Source organism: Argentina silus (assembly GCF_951799395.1).
Source record: "Argentina silus genome assembly, chromosome: 20".
Lineage (NCBI taxonomy): Eukaryota > Metazoa > Chordata > Actinopteri > Argentiniformes > Argentinidae > Argentina > Argentina silus.
This window is the reverse complement of record NC_139674.1, coordinates 1,877,679-1,891,712: the sequence shown is the minus strand read 5'-3', so window position 1 is coordinate 1,891,712 and position 14,034 is coordinate 1,877,679. Positions and strand designations below refer to the sequence as shown.

The 14,034-nt window shown below is 41.1% G+C and overlaps 1 protein-coding gene across 1 annotated transcript; it reads right to left on the bottom strand.

Annotated features, from left to right (window-relative positions):
* Positions 1–748: 748 nt before the first annotated feature.
* fgfr1op2 (FGFR1 oncogene partner 2) lies at positions 749–14,034 on the bottom strand. The gene is made up of 6 exons (XM_083692461.1): positions 14,008–14,034; positions 9,861–9,997; positions 9,657–9,774; positions 4,798–4,940; positions 3,936–4,049; positions 749–1,246 (listed from the first exon to the last, which is right to left on the bottom strand). The coding sequence occupies exons 2-6, from the start codon at positions 9,993–9,995 to the stop codon at positions 1,112–1,114; spliced, it is 645 nt and encodes a 214-aa protein (XP_083548587.1). The 5' UTR covers positions 9,996–9,997; positions 14,008–14,034; the 3' UTR covers positions 749–1,111.

Sequence of the window (14,034 nt, the reverse complement as noted above, 5' to 3'; positions counted from 1 at the left end):
CGATTAGTTTCAATGTGGCCACGATATTTTGATGTAATTTCATCATCAACCGTAAAATGTCTAGCCCACTAAATCTATTTTATTATTGATGTAGCCTAATCAGAAAAGTATAGGAGTTAGGTAACATAAGAAACTTGAGCATTGTATTTGAAGTTGATTCAAATGGTAATAATTTGAAAAATTAAAGTATACCGATCGCGAGAGGAAGGTAAAGTATACTTGTAGAAAGCCTAACCTTCAGCCACGATGTGTACAGTGATTATCCACTTGATATCAAGTAAATTACCATCCCACAGAAAACATGGTCCAAATATCACCGAATTTCAAATAAGCCTTGTTAATATCTTCCATCACTAGCCAAGACTGACAATGATTGTTGATCTCATCTCCATGTTCGCACATACCAGCGTCCCTCAGTTCTATCAAGCCCCGATTACCATTTCACTGTAATTGTGTCAACAGATATGTAAATACTGTGGATTTAGTTGAAGACATGACATACTGCATGACTAAAAGCGTATTTCCACCAAATGGATGTCGAAAAATGTGAATTAACCTGTCGTAGAACAGCTGGTAGAGACTAGGCTTGTACAGACATGAGCCGAATCCCCATAGGCCTCTAGGTGCAGAAGTCCCGCCTCCCATAAATGGCCAACCTCAATCTTGTGGTTCATTACTATCTCATAGTTCATGTTGTATGTCCTTACAGCCTAGTATGGCACTATACAAACTCCCATTTTGCTTTGTTTCTTTTGACTCTTTTATTGTCATTCAAAAGCACTACTTTCACTCATTTACACATTCACACTTTTAAACCTCATATGCACCATAGGCTACTCAGGTATCACAATGCATGCCAGGAATAGACTCTCAAAAAATTAAATGAAACTAACAAAATGGTTGTAGTATGAGGCTTCTGTCACTTGTCTCAGATTGTACAGGATGTCTCAGATTGTACACAGCTCCATTGCATTGTGAAAGGTGGGAAAGACTGTGTGCTCTGGGGCATCTTAGCAGAGTGGACCCTGGGTGTCTTTATGAATGAAGGAGAGAATGCAGGGGTTGGGGGTGCAGTGGGTAGGGATGAACTCTGTCCAAGCAGGTGTGGGGCCTAACTCTTTCGGAGGCTGATGTCGGCATTGGTCAACAGGGCGGATAGGGGGGTGCTGTCGCCCTCCTCTCTCTTCAGTACCAGGAAGGCCTCTCGACTGATTCCCAGAAGTTCACGAAGGCCATTGTTTTCCATCTGCCAAAAAACAAAACAAATGAGTTCCTATCAATATTTGTGTTTGAAGATGACTTTATTGTTTTCGCTTTACTATTGTTTACTCCATATGATTCAGCCTGGATCAGCCATCTTGGAGGTAGATTTAGTATTGTCCCAAACCAATCAGAGTATCAAAGCCTCTGACATAACCAGAAGCGCTGCGATGCACACGTGGGTTCAAGTTTCTGAAAGGATGCTGATTAGCACAAATAGATTTCCATTTGGGGAGGACTTGAATCCGCGAAGTGGGCTTTCAAGGAATCTCATTCCCTGGTCACAGTTAAAACAATCATTAAAACAGTAATTACAATCACCAGGAAGCTTTTAAAAGCTTGCCTGTTACATACTGGACCTTTAACTGTAGCTGAAAATTCTTAAAGGGACACATGACCTCAAAATCATTGTCTAGATCATCTTACAAATGTGTGGGCATGTGAAAAGCATCAGCTTCCAAATGCATTCCGTAGACCTAAAGCTAGGTATCCTAGATTGAGGATTTTACTCTGAGTGATGTATTTGAGGGTAATCACATGGTTTTGAAAACTACAAGGAGGTTTAGAGAGGAGTGAGCTTACCTAAGTCTAAGTAAGTTAATTTAACCTTGTTTAAAGTCAGTGTGTTGCTGGTAGTTCTGCTATATTTTGCTATGGCTATCCTGCCTCAAGCTCTGGGATCTAGTTTCTGTTGAAAGCTATCTGTTTGAAGCCAATTTTTGTCAATCTCCAGTGGAAGGGTCTGAAACTATTCTGCAAGGTATTTAACTCCTGCTCACCTTGGACCAGGTCTAATACATTTGGAATTGAGGGGTGAAACCTCTCTTGGTTGTTAACTGATCATTAGGTGGAAGGGGCTGCTACCCTGCTAATCATCAGCAATTACAGAATCTGCATTTCTATCTTGACGGTCATAGAGCGACAGCCTCCTGACATGAAGATGGAGTCAATCTGTGGAGTCCATCGAGGAAGGCCTGAGAGGAAGGCCAAGCTACAAATTATTTTTATTCTATTAGTTTATTTTTTCACTACTCTGAGTGTATTGAGCTCTAACTACATCTTGTATTGCCCACAAACCCTCTCCACATTGCCCATCTCTATACTGGCAAATATCACAATGTGCTTTCTCCCCATTCTTGTTATTTCATCCCTCAGGAGAACACATCAACGCTACACCTCCCCTCGCAACCATTCCAATCTAATCTACCCACCATGCTCAACTGACCATGACCTCACTGCCCCCTTTCTCTAATCCATCTCCAAAGACCTCCTTCCGTTCCTTACCACCATAATCAAATCCTCTTTATCCACAGGATCTGTCCCAGCTGCCTTTAAGACAGCCAGAGTCAAGCCTTTTCTCAAGAAACCAACTTTTGACCCGTCTGCTGTCGATAACTACAGGCCGTCTGCTGTCTCCTACTACTACTTCTTCTGTCTCACTACCTCCTTGACCCTCACCAATCCGGCTTTAAGACTGGGCACTCTACTGAGACTGCTCTCCTTGCTGTCACGGAGGCCCTCCACTCTGCTCGAGCTTCCTCCCTCTCCTCTGTTCTCATTCCTCTGGACCTGTCTGCTGCATTCAACACAGTAAACCACCCAATCCTTCTCTCCACCCACTTGGCATCTCTGGCTCTGCACTCTCCTGGTTTGCATCCTACCTGGACAATCGCTCTTACCAGGTGACGTGGAGAGGACCGCTGTCAGGACTGCAGTTACTACCTATCTTCCGCCGTAGATTGAAGACCCATCTCTTCAGGCTACATCTTAACTGTCTCTCCTAAAGACCTCTTCATCCCCACTACCCCCTTGTACAAGTTTCTCTACTGTAAATATATATTTATTTCTTTTAAAAAGAAAGAAAAGTAATTAGTCCTTCTTCTAGCATTGTGACTGTCAATAGCCCCTGATCCTTGCATAGATTACTTTTTCTTATGATGACTGATGGATAGATGATTCACTTACTTACACAAATGTATTTGTTGTAAGTCGCTTTGGATGCCATAAATGTAATGTAAATGTAATGTAAATGTAAGCCATGTTTGTGCGACGTAGGAGGCTTTGAAAGGGAGCTGTCAATCAAGCGTGCAAAGTCCACGCTCATACAGCCCTCAGAACTTTCTGACCAGAAAGTTGAGCCTAACAAGAAGCTGTCTTTCATCATACTTATTGATGTTTTTGGGGGTTAAAATGTTGGTGGCCGTTTAAAATGATACATTGGCACAAAACACAATTGGAACCATTTAATGTTGACTGTCCAGATCCTTTAACCCTACCGTAACCAGTCCCCTAACCCTAATGAATTGCAAACCTATAGCTAGCTCCAAACTTAAAAAAAAAAAAAAACTAAAAAAAAAAGAAGAAGAAAAAAGACTCTTGGTTAAGTGTAGAAAAACATCACAGTCGGATTCGATCCGACGCTAACCTGGCATAAGTTTCAATGCAAATACGCTACCTGTCGCGCCACACCAACTCCCTGACAATTAATAATTAGTGAAGGTTGGTTAGAATAAGGGAGGTAGCGACATCATAACTACCAGAGGAATAGTGGACTATCAGAATATGTATCTGTACCAGTAGCCACTATGTACAAATTAAGTGTTATGGTAGGCTGAATGATGGGGAGATAAAGTATGCTTAGTCAGACATTGTGGGACCCAGGGAACGTGGTTCACCTCCAGTTGTTTAATCCTCTCCTCATCTTCGCACAATCTCCCCTCGTCCACTTCAATGGCCTTCCTCATCACCGTTGCCATCTCATTGATCTTGTCCATGTGTGCTTGCATTTCCTGCACAGAGTTATCAAAGCAATACAAATATTTTGTTTGAAAAAAGTGAAATTATCTAACAAGCTATACACATTTTGTCTAAATCCCGTAATATTGATTACATTGATCTGCATTATTGTACCCTGAAAGGAGCCTACATTGTCCCACATTATAAGTACCTGGGAATTTCGATAGATGATAAACTGTCTTTTAAAGCACATGTTGGAAAACTGATTAATAGTTTGAGAGTTAAGCTTGTTTTTTTGTACAGAAATACAATAAGTCCTGCTTCATTTTTGACAATAGGAAGAGGATTGTCCAGGTGACAAGGACCCTGACCTCGATTATGGTGACACAATTTACATGCAACATTAATCAGTCCTTGATTGACCAGAGAATTAACTACAGCAGTACTGCAGACCTCCAGATTTGAGTACTCCAGTCGAGGCCATAGAGTGCCTCTTAAAGAGCAACTCCAGTGAAAATGAAGATAGTTAACTACTAACTAACAGAGATCAGTTGTGGTCATATGCACACATTTCAGTCATGAAATCAACATTTCAGTGAAAGTGATATATTTGGTCTGAAAGTTGGAATTGTCTACCCCTCGCTAAAACGGAGTCGGAACATTGTGAAGTATGACTGCTGCCCAACATTCCCGCAAGTGGGGTTTCACCATTCCCTTACTCCTAAAACCTTTTTTTGAGCATTATTTGTAGAGAATTACCACTGGAGTTGCTCTGAGTGTACAGTGACATTTACGACTCACAGTGGTGTGCTGCTCCTGTAACTGAGTGACGATGGCAGGGTCGTCTCTCTTACTGGCCATGAGGAGTCTGAAGACCTGCTCTCTGTACTTAGTCATGATCAGCTCCAGGGCCGACTGGTGTTCCTCTAGGGATGTTCTCAGTTCTGCAGGAAGAGGGGACAAGAACATACAGAGTGTTAGTGATGCAGGACGAGGGGACAACTACATTGCCTGCAAAAATAACATGGAACATAAAAGATTCTATCATTTTAATTATAGAGCAATAGATAGGAAACAAAATACCAATACATCACAATTTCTCAAGCCAGCAGACTACACTCACATTGTTGAGTGACAGTTTGCATTTTTGATTGACAGGTCATCTACTGAGCCTTTCGTTCCTATGTTCAATGTTTTTTTGCTGGCTGTAATCTTGTCCAAGTTGTTAGCAGCCTACCGTGTCTCTTATGTGGATGTATGCTATGACATTTTTACTCAGGGTTTGAAGCTAGCTTTGTAAAATTGTTAGCAACTCGACTACGATAAGTTAGTGAACAGGTCGTTCTTTCTAGCTTGCAAAATACAACACTGTGCTATCTAAAACAACAAAATAACTTCAGCTACATAGTTTTCTTACATTTGTATTCTGAGCAGTCTTGCTGCATTTTACCACAACATTCTAAATGGCCAGTTTCATCTAGTTTGGGCTGTTATCTTTACCTGCCGAGCTAACAATGTGTGCACTGCTAGTGCTGGCTATAATAGGAGGGATGTAAGATGTAAACAAATTATATCATTGGTTTATTTGATTGAGTTTTACTACACAGAGCAAAACCTCTTAAAATCACACCCATCAAAAACAGAGCATTTGAGGGATAGTAGCAGGGCTAGATGTTTACAGACCAACAGAAACCTAATTTTTCATATTTGGATAATGCTAATTTGATCTGATGAAGCCAAAATTCAAACAAAAACTCTGGAACACTCGATTTTCACCTTAGCAGGCCTTTAAGCAGCTAAAACCCTCTAAATCTTGTCCATGCTAAAATTGTGGAGATCTCTAAAGTGGCACCTTGAGGAGTGCTGCAGTCTATGTGCCTGTATAGTGCAGGAGGCTGCAGATAGCCTTGAGGTCAGAGAGGCAGGCCAGAACCCGGGAGGACGCTGGTTTGATGGAAGAAGCCTTTTTTCTTTTTTGTCACTATTAGTCTATTGAGCAAAATGAAACCCTTAATTTCTGTGGTCCTTCTTTGTCTGTTACACGCTCATCTTCTAGCTGTCTGTTGTAAAGAAGACATGATGTGCTTGTGTGTGGATCATGTGACCACTTATGAGCTCCTGTTTCACAGCAAGCCTAACAATTAGAAGTACTCAACAGTGCCCCTGGTGGTTGTTTTGCCAAGGTGAAAAAGTCAACCATGAACCTTTTAAACTCTCACCTCCTGTAAGGGCAGTGGAATTCCAGTCTTCTTTCAAAAAAACTATAAATAATATGGATGTGCATTTCAAGTAATTGTTATCACATTTCTTTTGACATGAACCAGGCTTAAAATGTTAAACATGAGTTTTTGATGGATGAACTGATGATAGCAGCTGTACTCATAGAGCCAGGACACATTATCATCTCATGCTGAGCTGGGCTGCTGACCCCAACAGTGTAAGACAGTAACAGCTTATGCAGTCACATTTGTATCAATTAATCCCTCAAATTGTTGCACGAGAAAAATTGTAGTCCTATTTCAGTGATCGAATACTCGTAAAATAATTTCTCATGCCAATCCCTAACATTTAAGACCGAGTTATCAATTTTAGTTCTCTGTCTACCCTGTACACCCTTTTTTAGTAACAGGTAACACCCCTGTCCAATAGAAGTTTGTAGTGTTAAGTGTTGCAAGACTACAAGGTCAGAGCAGAGGCACCGTTATACACTCACTGAGCACTTTATTAGGAACACTATACTAATACTGGCTAGGGCCTCCCTTTGCTCTCAAAAGAGCCTCAATTCTTTGTGGCATCACTCAATTATGCAGATTTTTCAGGTGTACTTTCAAGCTGTGAATCTCCCATTCTACCACTTCCTAAAGGTGTTCTATTGGATTCAGATCCGGTGACTGGGCAGGCCACTGAAGAACACTGAACTCATTGTCATGTTCATGAAACCAGTTTGAGACGACTTTTGCTTTGTGACATGGTGCATTATCATGCTGGAAGTAGCCATCAGAAGATGGGCAAATTGTGGCCATGAAGGGATGCACATGGTCAGCAACAATACTCAAATAGGCTGTGGCATTCAAGCGATGATTGATTGGTATTAACGGGCCCAAAGTATGCCAAGAAAACATTCCCCACAACATTACACCACCTCCATCATGAGAATGTGTACAGGTGTTCCTAATAAAGTGTTTGGTAAGTGTATGTGTTATATTATAGCCTGCTTCATTTGTTCCATATTTTAACAATGAGCTATGGTGATACAACAATGAGCTATTGTTACAGCACAGTAAATTCTTATGAAGACAACTGAATGATTTTGTGAAAGGCATTGATCAAAGGTACTACGTTTGCATTGTCAAAAAGCATTTTCAATTGGGTAACAGGAATTGATTGGTAAACAGCAATATAACGTTGGCTTATTATTCTTTGACCAAGCGAAATTGTTACATCTGTGCAGGAGAGACAATACATTTAAGCAATGTTGAAACTAATCTGTCCCATGTCTGCCGCTCTCCGTGCAACACAGGGGAATGGGAAGAGTGATGTGGCCATGCTGTAAATGCAGCTCTCTACTTTAAACTGCATAGCCAAAAGGATAAGTTGATCTGGTTGTTTACAAATAAATAATGCTAAGATTTGAACTTCCCATGAATCCCTTTGGTATGTGCAGCCTAGAGGCTATCCAAATCAGCTTCTGTTTAGCCCTCCTAAGCATTCATTTTGCAGTAATTGTAGGTGTTGTTATCAGTTATTAATCGCAGTAATTGCTTATTTTTTTGTTGGAGAAGTCCAAAGGTTTTGCACCTTAACCCGCAAGACGCACGTTCAGCTTACCAGCGCATAAATAGAAGTACAAGTGTTATCAAAATAAAGTAAAGCAATAATGCCTTTGTAAGGGATTAGACGCTTAAATACATACCAGGTACAAGTCATTTGCTGATTATATTGGACACTACTGTGCCCTCAGGCTATGTGCCTGTACGCAATGGCATCATTGTTCATCCACACTTATCCTCCTGTTCCAAACTTCAACTACAAATTTGGTGTGGGGCCGAATATGGGAGAAGGATACCTGTGCCTCTATGTCCCTATGTCCAAAAAGTAGCCTATTTGTGAAACACTTCCGCATATTTTTTTTTTTCTCTCACAGTTCCTATGGTAAATTTCTATGGAAAATAAAGATTCCTAATTCCACAGAGGAAAGGTTTCGGTAGAGAGGGAATAAAAACGAAGATGGGGGAGTGAAGTGAAGAGGTTCTTAGAGGTTACATGGGAGGAGCAAAGCTTGGAGAAAGCAGATGACTAGGGCATGAGAAAACAGAATATAGTAAATAAGAAGTGAAGGGAGATGTAAATATAACCAGATGTGGACATTCCATGTAGACAGGACAGAAAAGCTAAGAGTAGGTTATGGAAACCTGATACTTATTCCGTGAGAAAACAGGATAAGGGAGAGAGGGAGTGAAGATTTATGAAGACTCTAATAAACACATGCAGTTGGTAGGTGAAGAAAAGGTCACCAGTACCAGGCACTAGGATCAAAGTAATAAATACATGAGCTCACCACCAATGTGAAGTAACGAGAGAACTATCTTTAGGAATGGTAGGGGAAACCAGGCCATGACAAGGTATAGGAACCGAATGATATTGGTGCATACAGCCAGGAAGTGTGAATGATTTGCATATGAGAGAGGTAACCTAGATTTTAATGCTATAAGATGGTGGATTGAAATGACAACGAGACCTGCTTTGCAAACTGGTTCATCTTTTATTACTTGTGAATAAAAGTCTCTGAATAAACCATCAGCTCTAGTTTTCTGCATTTTATTTCAAAGTATTTTAACGTGGAATTCCACCACATTCCGATGTGAGTTTCGATGGCTTTATCATCAGTGAGGAGAAATAGATTTGCGTATGGAGGAAAGCAACATACTAGTTACTTGGCGGTCTATTTGTACTTTTGAAATTCTAACAATGCTAAAATGTAAAAGACTAACAAGCACGAAACCAGATGATTAATTATTCAAGTCTCCACCAAAACGCTGTTAGAGCTGCTGTCACTGTTCACTATTGTTCCACTGACAATGGATGGGGGGTTGTTGCCGCCCATGGTTGTTGCCATGTACAACTCGTGACAAACACCAGTTTTTCTGGAGGGGTCTTTAAAGGAGCTACACATGAAATCTGTGGCCACAAGTCAAAATTGGAATTCCAGTGAGTTGTTTGTTTCCAAGTGTTCAAGTACTAGCCATTGGTACTAGCTAGCTTCCACCATGAAATCGACAATCCAGACCATTGAGATAAGATCTCAAGTGAACATGTTAAGTGAACAGGTAATAATATATATTTGCTTTGGACACTACGGATAGTTTTGATGTGCCTACTTTCTGTAAGCTACAACAGTGGTCGTACTGGCCAGGAGAAATCAATACGCTAAAACCAGAGCCAAACATTGGTGGGGAGCTTTTACTTTTAAACAGCTGAGGTGTTATCGTTCCACAATCCTTGCAGATTTTTCAAGGACATATATGCTTGTAGTACAGTGAAAATGTCATGTGTAGCCCTTTAAAAAATTTGTTTAAAATACTTTCACTGTGTTTCAATCCACAGTTTGTCTTTTCGATGTGATAAAAATGAAAGAGAACACTACTAAATAATATCCCTACCTTTGTTTTCTTGCTGTAGCTCACGGATCTGCCGGTTCTCCTGCTGGATGCCGATGACGAGGCTGGAGCGAGGCCGATGCCGAGCGACCTGGTTCAGCGACTCAATCTCTTCCTGATACTGGCAACAGAATACTGTATATTTATCACCCAGCCCTAGATACAGATCATAAATTATCTCAAAGCTGCCCTAGTGACAGCTATTACCTGTTTCATGGCCTCCACTCGCTTGTTCAGGGACGTTGTCTGTTCAATTAACACCTCAGCTGCGTTGTCATGGTTGCGAAGCCGTTCCACCAGCGACTTGGCGTCTGCCAAAACATTCTCTAATGTACACGTCATCCCTGTTGAAACAAATGCATTGAATTCAAGAAAAGAAAGAAAAGTCATCATATTCTGCCACAGTTTAGGCAGTTTTGTAAATTGATGATAAGGGCACCATAAGTAATGCGACAGATTCATATTCTGTAATGTCCAAATTAAGCTCTCATGTTTAGGATTTGGTTGACAATCCTTTACATGCAATAACTGCCTGAAGTCTGCGACCCATTGACCTCACCAGACGCTGGGTATCTTCTCTGGTGATGCTCTACAGGTGAAGCCTGTACCACAGCCATCTTCAGTTGTAATAACGCATTAGACAATAAGTGTAATAGGCATACATGTATAATAAAGTGAGCAATAAAAAAAAAAGTGAGTGAATAAAGTGAGCAATACAATACAGTAATAAATAGCAGCAGTGATGGTAGTGAGTGTAAGTGTGTGTGAGTATTAGAGCCTGACCGATACTGAATTTTTTGGGTCCGATATCAATGCTGATTTATGAGGGGCAACATTCACCGGTAACCGATATATCTGCCAATATATATATAGTTTTTTTACAGTTCCTTTTTAGCACAGTTTTCAGAAGTAAACAATGGCGAAAGAAATACTGTTACTGCTGATTAGGCAAAAATCCATCTCTCAATAATGAGAATTTCACATGTTCAGTGCACTGCATATTGATAGTGTTTTGCTGTTCAATCAAACTTGTTCTGGCAGTTTGATCATCCACTTCAAGATCTTTACCGCTGCTCCTGTGGGATTTTAGAATTTTATAAAATCTGAGGTAGGCAATAACGCATACTGGGGCAAGCAATGGGGTGTCAACCACTCGCACAGTTAGTACATGATAGGTGAGAGCGCAGATACAGTATCTTCTTCTCCAGTCAGAGCAGCAGGTAGTGCAGGCAGGCAGCTAGGGTTAGCTGTTTAATAGTCTTATGGCCTGAAGGTAGAAACTGTCTCGTAACTGTCTTGTAGAAATGTAAAGCACAAAATAACTCATTTACTACTTGTGAATAAACTAATTCACTTAATTCATTTGCAGTAAGAAGGGCGCTCTGGAAATGCTGTGATGAGGTTGAGCTGCTGTGCCTCCAAAACCATATATTTACAAAAGGTCTGACTTGGTGATCTCCCCATCTTGGACCCTTGAAGCTTCTCAAAAAACAACCTGTTGACCTCCTCTGATGCTTTCTTTGAACTAACCCCCATGGTAGTCCATGTAAACTTCCTAACAGCATCTGAGTGCCTACCATGTTCAAAAGTTATCTGTCCAGCTAGTCTCTCTCCTCCCAGAGACTCCTTCATTAACCTATTCCTGTCACCAAGATCCCTCCCTAAATCCTCAACAACAAAGTCCACATTACTTATAAATTCAAACACAAAATCATCAGAACTAACACCTACCTTTAAATCCAACTTCAGTTTTCTCTACAAATGTAGTACTGTGTGTACATTTGTAGAGAACACCTGCATCTTAGTTAAACGACGATTGGAAAACGCTTTGGAAACTGCACTTTCGTACCCCAGTAGAGAGCTGTGAAATGTCACGCCGTGACTATTGGCTTGCCGAATGTTCGGCTGGCTTTATCGTGAAAGGTCCAGTATGTAACATTCAAGCTTTCTAAAAGTTTATGGTTGTAATGACTATGATTAATCTGTAGCGGTGAACTGAATTTCGCTGCAGTGGCCAGAGGTGCCAGATTTCCAACAAATGTATGATCTGCTCCTTTAACTAGGGCGCACGTGTCACGCCCTCCACTTTCTCCCAGTCTGTGCCAGTGCCTCCCTCTCTCCTGTCTGTCTATTTGTGTTGTGTGTGGCCGTGGCCAGGCTCCCGTTCTCGTTTCAGTTCATCATCTCCACCTGCCCGATCTACACACCTGCTATTCATCTCTCATCACCGTGCTGTATTTAAACCCCGGCTTTCCATTCACTCATCGCCAGATCGTTGTTTAGTGTTTCAACACGTTAGTCCCGTTCTCTGCCTCTTTGTCTAGTAATATGTAGTCTTCGTGTGTATACGCTGTTTTTGACCTTCTTTCCTTTATCCTCCAGAAACCCTACCCTGCTATCCACCTGTACACCTGTCATTCTGCCTAGACGCACTACCCGCCTGCCCTGCCTGCCTGCCTGCCCTACCCCACCCCGTTTGCCATTCCCCCCACTTGTCCCATTCCCTGCTGGTTCCTTATTAAATACCTTATTATTTTATATTCGTGTCCTGACTCTGTGTCCGCGCTTGGGTTCATTAGATCTGACCATAACAGCACGTCTGATATATACTGGCGCCATTGTTACAATACTAGTTGTGACCTGATTCGACATGATTGCATACAGCTGGATGTGTAACACCAACTGTAACATAATTTGTGTATACGAGTCATATTTCGCACTTCCAAAGAATAGTGCTATTGTTACGAGTGAAGTGTATAGTCTTGCAAAAAACATTAACCATTACTCCATCGCTCCTCTACAACAATTCACTTGTTGAATCCTGAATTTCAATTAGTCCTCTACCCCTTTTTTGCACTTTTCAAAGGCTTAGTAAGCAAAATATGGGAAGCACCATGCAGCCTATGTGAAGGCAAAGTTATGTGATTGTTGTACAGCTTGAATCCTTGTCATCCTCGCTCATCTCTACACTACCTATTGCCTATAGAATAGGGGCTATCAATATCATTGGACTTGATAGTCAGCATGCATTGGCTATTACATCTGATGACAATCAAGATCAGAGAGCTTGTCAAAGTAATGTCATTGTCAGATGCACTGTTTTGATTCTGCTGCCACCTGTCGGTGACTGGAGTGTATACACAGTGACATAATTCCGACTGAATTTAGTTAGAAATTTGGGCATTTTGTTGACATGATTGTGGTATTGATTTGTGCTGAAAGTGTACATCGGTGGTGTAGGATGCACGTTAGTGTCCACCTCTGTAACTTGCCGTCAGTCGCTCTGCATAACAAGTCATATCGATGATTACAGCCTGCTACACAGGTCACAAGTTATTATGGGGCGTCTCAGTGATTTAGAGTGTTTGCAAAACAAATGCGGAGTCCTACATCATGAAACACAACTGTTTGTTGTGGAGGAGCGATGGAGTAAGTACACCGTCTGCCGCGGGAAGGTTTTGAGCTCCCGTCCCACCTCGGACGGAATCGAAATGTATTGGTAATTTTTTTAGCCAGAACATGCACTTCACTCTTAACAATGGCACTATTCTTAGTTAGTGCGAAATATGACTCGTACACACAAATGATGTTACAGTTCGGGTGCATCTTATTTCGACATCGTGTCGAATCATGGTCACCAGTTATTGATCCGAGTATTGTAACACCGTCGCTGCGGATATCTATCGCTCTTAGATATCGATTGACTTGTAGTTTGTTTCAGTTATTTTTTAAATGTAATTAATCACCTAATTGCTGTTTATAAATGTGTTCATTCTTCAACTTCAAACTGATTTGCTTGATGCACAAAGCACAGGCGTTTACGCTTGTCATCTGCTTAAACGCTGTTTGTATTATTGTTTACTAAGAAGAAAACACCGAGTGTTCTGCAGTAAGTGTAATGAATTGACAGGCGTATGTACAATTTCACATCATTTTTAATATGTTTAATTGCTTAAAATGTCCCGAAACGGCTACTTTGCTTGGCAGCTGACTTAGAACTCTCAACTCGTCCCCATGGGATAGTACTGCGGTCAGAATGTTTGACCTGCCTATAGTATTGATATGGATGCAATCCAGCGTCGCCTTGAATACCGTGAAGAGGATACATTTGCATCATCCTCTTTCGCCTTGACATACATTTTCTTGCTGTCAAAGTAGCATAGCTTAGTCGCTAATCGAATACCGAACTGAGGAGTTGTTCTCAACAGCTAGCTCTACATTATTCAACATCTGTGCACTCTATACCTACTCGCGAAAGTTATAAGATTATTATATTGACAGTGTAAGTACGTAAGTTGTTACAACTGCAATAAATACTTTAAAATGATAAAATTACATCACTCGCAACACTTACCTGTGGGTTGTCGTCGGCTAGCTACAC